We start from the raw sequence: 9,401 nt of genomic DNA on the forward strand, positions 1-9,401 counted from the left end.
TTTGTCTCGGGGCACCCCTATAAATATCTTTTTCATCCGAGGCGCCCCTACATTATTATATTCATAATTTTCACTCCCAGCACCTTATATTTATAGTATATTTTAGTGATTACGTTTCGAGGAAAGTGAGATAATAGCCATTTTGGTTAGAACTGACTGAAAATAACTTTGTACTTCAAGTTTAAAATGATACTAAATATATTTTTAAATGTCCAAATACATTTCAAATATTATCAAATGATCTCGCGGCACCCCTGGACTGCCGTCACGGCACCCCAGGGTGCCCCGTCACCCACTTTGAAAACCCCTGACCTACAAGGTAACAAAAACTAAAAGAAAAGGAGTAACAGACCATTTAGACCAGTGGTCCTCAAAGTGGGTTCCAGGGAGACTGCGTTCTTTTTGAAGTATGTAACTCTGACAGTGTACATACTGTATGAAACCAAATGGGTCGGGTCCATTTGTATACTGTCAGAGTTAAGTGGAGACCTTGACATTTTAAAGTTTGAGAACTACTGCTTTAGACCAAAATGCAGGTTTTAATGAATTCTGCAATGAATCTCTGTATTAACAATTCAACAGGGTTTTTACAGGGTTCCCTCATAGTACCACGATTAGGGCTGTCACGATATGACATTTTACATGACGATTAATTGTCACTCAAATAATTGGCGATTAACGATTTAATTGTGTTTTTGTCAATGACAATTACATTTCTGTTTGGCTTTTAGGCTTTGAAGTTGCACATGGCAGATATGACACAAAACCTAAATACACAAAGAAATTACTGACATATTTGACAACTTACTACTTAAAAAATAGCATTGATAGTGGAAATAGCCGATCTACAAGCTCACAACGCGTCGCGATGCGACGCGTTGTGAGCTTGTAATTTTTCAACATTCACGATTATGACGATTATGAAAAATAATTGCGATAATGTAAAATAATCACGATTAGACGATTATGTAATAATTGTGACCCCTAACCACAATATATATATATATATATAATATATATATATATATATATATATATATATATATATAAAGGAATATCTTGGAGACATTGTATCAAGGATATTTATCACCATGTGTCGCCCACCCCTAGTGTCGCTCCAGGAAGAGGAAGTGCCTGTTCTCCATTCAGGCGGTGAACTCCAATGGGACAACGGAGCGGGGGATGGGCGAGGGAGAGCACGCCTTCTCCTTCAGCTGTGAGTCTGTCTGTTTTTCATAGTCTGTAGTATTCAGTCTGTCTGTCTTTCTGAAGCCATGTTTCCATAAGCTTATTCAAAAATAGGATAAATTCGCATTAAGACAAAGCGAATTTAGACTGTTTCCATTTGCGGGTGTCATTCGAATTAGCGACGGTCGCATGAGTTGATCGGGCTGATTTTTTCAGACCAAACCGAGACGTGAGCACTGCACGTCTGACTGCTGTGACTCGATTGCTGCACAGTGCACACTCATCCTGCAAGTTTCAGCGTCCTCTGGAAGGTGGCCGATCTGCAAGTGAGCTTGTAGATTGGCCACTTTTGGCACGCAACACCGTGTGATGAGGAAGGGTTAGCCACGGATGGCTTGACTCCGGGAGGTGAAAACGGGAGGAATTTACACACGGTCCGTGTCACTCCGTGTGTAACAAACAACCGGTTTGTTTTGTGGGCTATAAACGCTATACAATGGACGTTAAGCGGCAGGGGAAAGTGTTAAGTTGGAGGACGATATAATCATAACCTATTTGCATTTATTGTCTGACCCGTTTCCATTCACAAATGCGCATTTAGTTTATTCGATAAAGCCTCAAAATCCACCTCCTCCAAGCGGATAAAAGTTTTTGCGGATAATGAAAGTTTATTTGCATTTTGAAGTTTCAGTCTGTCGGCACTCTTTCATGCAGATCCTTCTAAAAAAAAGTAAATTTTCTTGAAACTTTCATATGTTCTAATCTAGATACATTGCTCATTCAGTGAATTATTTCAACCCTTTTTTTTGTTAAAACTTTGAATTTTTATGGCATAGTCCTACAGCTCATGAATATCAAAAGTCCATATTTCAAAATATTACAATATTACAACAGACCACTCAAAACAAAGATTTATAACAGAGAATTGTCAGCCTTCTGAAGTCAGAGTTGCTTGAAGTCCAGTGGGAAGTTTCCTCAGTCAGTTATGATTTGGGGTGCTATGTCATCTGCAATGCTTTTTTTACACAATGTTCTATTTTTTCGAGAAGGATCTGTAGTCTGTAGTATTAAGTCTGTCAGCACTCACTGAGAGGACCATTTGTAGGGTTAGTGTGGCCTCTAGTGGCTCCAATCGGGATGGTACACCTTCATAAATCATCAAATCTTTTGTACGGCCAAAGATGATTAATTTAGGAAGACAAATTGGGCCCTATTTTCGTCCATGCCTTTAACCCTTATCCCTAAACTTTTTCCATTTTTTACTATTTTGAAAAACATTTTTAAATGTTTCAAATGGCTGATCTACAAGCTCACATGTTGATGTAGATAAAATGTTTTTCAAAAAAGCAAATACGTTTATGGATGTATGGCCCCATGTTCTGACGGCAGTTCTCCTGAACGTCCTATGATTACTATTACTAGAGGGTGTTGTTGGGACAGAGAAAGGTTTTTAACAACATAGATTTACTCCTGATTTGTGAGAAAGGAGACGCATACAAGTGCAAATAACTAATCTGCATAATATATTAAGGGGATGCATCCTAATGTAACTAATGTGCATATCGCATAATAAAATACTACTACCTAACTACTACTATCTAGACCGGGCAAAAATCCTTGATTATGCAGACAAAAAAATATTCATTATGCGGGCAGAAATCCTTGATTTTGCGATGAAATATGCAGGAGTTTATGTGATTTTATGCAGTGACATAGAGGAAAGTTAAGGAATATGCGAAAAAAAGTTGCAAAATGTGACATGCAACATATGCAGAAAGTTGCAAAATATGTGAAAAGTTGTGAATTACACAAAATATGCGAAGACACGAAAGATGCGAGGGTTTATGTGATTTTATGCTGTGAAATATATGTGCGGAAATATGCGGTTATGCTGCCTTTTTGAAAATAATTTTTCTGGAGGTTCTAACTCTCTCTCTGTCATGTCTCCTGCTCCAGCCCAGCCCTATGTGGCCATTGACTGGACCCCCGATATGAAGAAGAAATACTACAATGAGAATGAGGCAGAGGTAATTAAATACTACAATGAGAATGAGGCAGAGGCTGTGGCTGTGTATCTGCACATTTCTAAAGTGACAATTTAAGGACTTTTTAATACCTCTAAAATGAAAATTAAACATTGGCCAAATTGTCAAATATTAGAGGCAGAAATTGTGAAAATAGCCGATCTACATGCTCACAACAGCTATTGAACCGTGTTATACAAAATGTAATGCCTCAACTCTTAGTGCTCGTCAGGGTGGGGGGGACACCAGTTAAAATATGATTATTTTGGTGGTCGTGCTAGCGGTCTGCATTTCCTTGTTGCTCCTTAACAGAAGTTACAGAAACATTTCAACTCTCTCTCTGTGTGTGTGTGTGTGTGTGTGTGCGTGCGTGCGTGCGTGTGCGTGTGCGTGTGCGCGTGCGTGCGTGCGTGCGTGCGTGCGTGCGTGCGTGCGTGCGTGCGTGTGTGTGTGCGTGCGCGCGCGTGTGCGTGTGCATGCGTGTATGTGTAGAAATACGTGAAGCATCACAGCATGGACGTCCCTCACCAACAGACCACGGTAGAGCTGCAGCAGTGCATCGACCTTTTTACCACCGTAGAGACTCTGGAGGAGGAGAACCCCTGGTACACACACACACACACACACACACACACACACACACACACACACACCATCCGGGTGGACATGGTCACAACAATTACATTAACCACTTGAATCCTAGCATCCCTGTTCCTACAAGTTTATTGGGGCTGTTTTCAATGCCACCCTAAAATGTTTATGTCCTTACACACATACTAATACAAACATGGGTGGATGGATACCTTTATTATCCCACGAGGGAAAACCAGTCTCCCAGAGGCGGCACCACAGTTAAGGTTACAAAGTTACAGTTAAAAGTATGAAAAATAAAAAGTACTTTTGTCTACAGCGAATAAAAAATAAAATAAAAAACTAAGCAAATAAAGCATCAATGATACAGAACAATCATAAACTGAGGTAAAACACTAACAAATAAAGTGTCCATAACAGTCATTGCTTCATACTGTAAGTGGGGAAATCCCGCTAAGTCAAACGCCGATAAGGCAAACACAAATGTACTGCCCGGGTCTCCTACCGTAGTGATCTTCTGCTGTCCCGTTAAGGAAACAGAGTAGCCTCCTTATTTTTAGCAATACAATGGTTATATGTCACAGTTATTGTCCACGACATTGCAAGCGGCGCGAAGGCCAGCGGACCTTGGTCCTGCTCTTCGCGCCCAAGCGCCGCAGGCGCGAGTGCCCACGAAGAGCGGGCCAGGGCCGGCCGCGCGAGTTACGTAGCCGTGGTGAATGCAATCGTTATATTACGGCCTGGGCAAGCGCACGATAAACGCATGAATGGAATGAAACGCGATGCAGGTGAGCTCACATTTCACCATAACAAAAGGAGGTTTTAAAAAAAAAAGGAGTTTGGCTTATCGGCGTTTGGCTTATCAGGACGTGCCCCTGTAAGTGTCTCATGGTTATCGTGCTTGTGTGCAGGTACTGTCCAGTGTGTAAGAAGCACCAGCTGGCCACTAAGAAGCTGGACCTGTGGTCTCTGCCTGAGGTTCTGATCATCCACCTGAAGAGGTTCTCCTACACCAAGTTCTCCAGGGAGAAGCTGGACAGCATTGTAGACTTCCCACTCAGGTACACACACGCACGCACGCACGCACGCACGCACGCACGCACGCACACACAGTGCTTCTTAAACATTCTTGACTCAGGGCACCCCTTTAAATACGTTTTTCATCCACAGCACCCCTGAATTACACTGTTAATTTATAGAATCTTATGTCATATTACAGTATGCCCTGGATATCCTAGTAAACTTTTCGGCTTATTTACACAGGAACCACTATGTATCTCATATAACATTGAATGACAGACAGATACTGTAGAATACAGTACTCTGCATAGGATTACATCAATAACAAAATAAGAAATTACAGTCATACAGAAGAAAATTCAATCAATAAATCAATAAATAAACAATTATTTACAGTGGAAAGGGAGAAGTAAAAATGGGCTTAATCTATTTCAAGGCTTGAGTAGAAGCCGCCTGTAAGACCGATTTTAAAGGAAGTTAAGCTTTTACATTTAGGCCGAATACATTATCATTTTCAGGGTCCTTGGCACGAAAAACTTTGAGAAACACGAGGGCTTTTTCTAGAGTCAGCCTTAATGGTTTAAACAGATTTAATTGAATCCAGATTCTTATTCAGGTATAAATTAATCCTGACATCTAATTGTGTGTTTGTTCAGAGATCTGGACTTCTCTGGTTTCCTTCTGAGGAAGAACCTGACCAATGGGGAGCCTCCAAGCCGATACGACCTCATCGCTGTGTCCAATCACTACGGAGGACTCAGGGACGGACATTGTAAGACTTTTTAAGATTGTATTCATTCATTCATTCATTCATTCATTCATTCATTCATTCATTCGTTTGTTCGTTCGTTCTTTGCTACTATATCTCTCTCCTCAAACCACAACCTGGCAACCTGTGAACAATTAAATCTTTCCCATTTCTTTCAACAAAGATGTTTCTTCATTATACTGTATGTGAAAGTAGAGGATCAGGGCAATTAAGTAATCGTTGCTTAGATTTTATTTCACTTCAATCATGTTCCTTCTACAGCAGTGCAAATGTATTTTCAGTCAGTTCTAACCAAAATGGCTATTATCTCAACCTTTTCCTCGCAACATAATCACTAAAATATCATCACTGTCGGGCAGAAACCTTGTATCTCCAAGTTTCAAATGTGTACGTCTTTTGGTAAAGCAAAGCCCTGCTTCATCATACAAGACTGTCGCACGAAACTAGTGAAAACAGCCAATCTACAAGCACACAGTGCCGATGCGAGGCGTTGTGTGCTTGTAGATCTGCTGTTTTCACTAGTTTAGTACATTTTATAGATGGTAAATACAAAACGGTTTTGAACATACAAGGTTTCCACCCGACAATGACGATATGCTATAAATATAAGGTGCTGGGAGTGAAAATTATAATGTAGGGGTGCCTCGGATTAAAACAATATTTATGGGGTGACCTGAGACAAAAAAGTTTGGGAACCCCTGATCTACAGTCTGAAAGTGAAACGGTTCAACTTGAGCTGCCATTTTGACAGTCATGCCAGGGCTCTTACTCCTCTTTGTGAGCTTGTAGATCAGATATTTTTTTAAATCTTTGGAAATTTCGTACACATCCTCATTTCCAATATCAAAGGTCATATGCGTAATAATGGACTATATGATATTGTATGATTCGTATTGTGGTTATTACTGGAATGTTTTGTGTGTGTGTGTGTGTGTGTGTGTGTGTGTGCAGACACCAGCTATGCCAGGAACAAGGACAACGGTCAGTGGTATTACTTTGATGACAGCAAGGTGACCTATGCCAGAGAGGACCAGATCGTGGTGAGAAAACGTACACTATTTATTATTATGATAAAAGGTGATGTATGCTGTTTCATAAACATATTAACCGTTCTACTGCCATATTTAGTATTTATTTATTTGTGCTGGTGCCATCAAAAAGTAGCTTACCTTTGCGATGTTATAGAAAATTATCTATGGATGATTTCCAAACATTAACGTTTTCAGTGGACACATATACATGTACTGTAGCCAAACTGACGGCAGGGGGAAGCCTTATGCAATGAATGGATGTGAAATGGCCCTACCCTCTTTCCGTCGTTCAGAGCGTAGAAATGCATAATCTAGATCAGGTCCACAGAGAACAGCCAGGAAGTGAATTGGACATCATTGATTTTTACGTGTGGTGGAGATTTGAAAGCAGCATTATGGGAGATGTTTTTACTTTACACACCTGCGCGACCCCTCATCAGCTTACAGTGCTCAAACAAGGTAAAAGAACGAGTGTTCGTATTGGCAACGCGCCGCCGTCAGAATTGGGACGAGTGTTAGCGTTCGAAGCGGTAAAAGAGTTAATATTACTATAAAACTTTTTTATGAGTTGCCTTTCTCCTCTCCTCTCCTCTCTCTCTCTCCAGACTAACGCAGCATATCTTCTCTATGTCTCTCTCTCTCTCTGTCCAGACCAACGCAGCATATCTTCTGTTCTACCACCGGCAAGACAAGATCCGCACGCCCAGCGTCCCCGCCCCCTCCTCAGCCACGCCCCCTGCTAATGACATCACTTCCTGTCAGAGCAACAGCACAGAGCAGGGCGGGGCCGCCGTCTACTCCATCACCATGGAAACGGACTGAACCCACCAATCAAGACGCTTGGTTTTATTTTTTCCGTTCACTTTGATTTGATTTTCTTCCTCTTTTTTTCTCTCTCCGTTCGTTTTTTTTTTTTGCGATCTCCTTCAGTCCGCCTGAAGGAGACTTGGGCCCAGGTGAGGAAAGGAGACGAGGAAAGGAGACGAGGAGAAGTGGACGAGGTCATCGCGATCACGCGTGATGTTCACCGCGTCTTGTGATCACTTTGTTGAACCCATTTAGAACGGGTACACATTATTGTGTCACAGCGCGGCACCGAGTGCCGCGCTGCAAGCTTGTAGATCTGCTATTTTTTTTAAATCGTGAAAATCAGAATTTTGACCCGATTCTATAAGTGTCTTTTGAATCCTTCTAACGTTTTTTTTTTAAACCCATGTTTCTATGTCAGCAACCTGGCTGGCCATCGTCAAAGAAAAGGTCCTTTTCACTCAACTGGAGCTCAGTTAGTCTGTTCTTGAGAGACTACTATGTCAGTGGTTCTCAAACCTTTTCATGTGAAGGAGCCCCACAATGATATGTATTTGGCCACGGACCCCGCATCTCAAAATATTTAGTTCCAGGGACCACCCAGAAGCAAAATTTGAGTTACAAACGTTTGCTTTGAAAATCAAAGATTTGCACACATTTTCACGATTTTTCAAAAATAGCAGATCTACAAGCTCGCAGCATGGCACTCGGTGCCGCGCTGTGAGCGTGTATATCTGCTATTTTTCAATAGTTAAAGCAGTCAATAATAAAGGATTGGGGTTATTTAGGATTTTAACGATTCCGGTTTCTTAACTATTTCCCCCCCTCAATATAAGTTTCCATAAACACAAATTCAGTCATACGGTTCCAATTCCAAAATGTGATGTGGAACAGATTCCAGTTCCAGAAGATCCCAACCCGATCCTCAAAGTAAAAATCCTCCTCCTCCACTTTGACCGAGGTTCCACTAATCTGGATCTTCTTCTAAAGTCAGATCTTCGTGTATCCGCATAGAAAAATATCTAGGTCCTCCACACGACAACAATATCTAGGTCTAAAACAAATCCATGCCTACACAGATCCACATTTTTGTAAATCTTCAGTTGTGTTATCCGTTTACAAAAAGAACCGGTTTAGCAGCCGAAATGTCCAGCTTGGTGTGGCTGCAAGCCGCGATCGCATAACAAAATGTTCGATCCGAAAAAGATCCATATTCATGTAGCCGGCGCCTTTGAAGCGATGCTGAATCTGGGAACATCTCCCCGACTAGAAAGTAAGGAGTCATTATCTGCTGTATGAACTACTGGGTACTGTGCTTCTCTCAAACTATTCCCCCACCCCAACTTAGAGAACCACTGACTGATTAGTTCATACATATTAACCCATTTAGGCCTAGAATTATTTAATGCTTTAACCATTGATAAATAGCAGATCTACAAGCTCACAGCTGCGAGCTTGTAGATCTGAAACATCTTGAAAGTTATGTGCACATTTTTCAATATATATTTTTCAAAGCAAACTTTTGTAACTCAAATCTCTGCTTCTGGGGGGGGTCCACATATTTTGAGATGGGGGGGGGGTCTGCGGCCGAATAAATGTAATTTTGGGGGTCCTTGACGTGAAAAAGTTTGAGAACCACTGATTTAGAGGAGGGATTTAGAAGTCGGGTCAAAGATCGGGTCAGAGATATTCAAAGACTTTTTCAAGATTTTTCAAAAAATAGCAGATATACAAGCTCGCAGCGCGCGCTGTGAGCTTGTATATCTGCTATTTTTCAATAGTTAAAGTGGTTAAAATCTAACTAAATTACAGATTAGTCACACAATATACCTTGGTTAATTCATCACAGATAAATCACACACTTGACATTCCTGTTCTGGAGAAGGCGTTTCACGAACAATGGGAGAAATCTGTTGGGACCTCGCAGCCTCCCTGGGACCAAAGCTGCCTCGCTGCAGTGGATTGTGGGTC

General features: G+C 41.3%; 1 protein-coding gene across 1 annotated transcript in view; it reads left to right on the plus strand.

Moving 5' to 3' along the window:
• The window catches only part of usp11 (ubiquitin specific peptidase 11), a 38,380-nt gene extending 29,309 nt beyond the window's left edge, over positions 1-9,071 (plus strand). The window contains exons 16-22 of the mRNA XM_080734082.1: positions 1,111-1,216; positions 3,145-3,215; positions 3,705-3,817; positions 4,715-4,864; positions 5,480-5,595; positions 6,544-6,632; positions 7,275-9,071. Coding sequence (XP_080590208.1) covers positions 1,111-1,216; positions 3,145-3,215; positions 3,705-3,817; positions 4,715-4,864; positions 5,480-5,595; positions 6,544-6,632; positions 7,275-7,445 — 816 coding nt within the window. The 3' untranslated portion in view covers positions 7,446-9,071. The remainder of the gene's footprint in view (positions 1-1,110; positions 1,217-3,144; positions 3,216-3,704; positions 3,818-4,714; positions 4,865-5,479; positions 5,596-6,543; positions 6,633-7,274) is intronic.
• Positions 9,072-9,401: the final 330 nt, after the last annotated feature.

The sequence above is a fragment of the Nannobrachium achirus genome (assembly GCF_963921795.1).
Source record: "Nannobrachium achirus genome assembly, chromosome: 9".
Lineage (NCBI taxonomy): Eukaryota > Metazoa > Chordata > Actinopteri > Myctophiformes > Myctophidae > Nannobrachium > Nannobrachium achirus.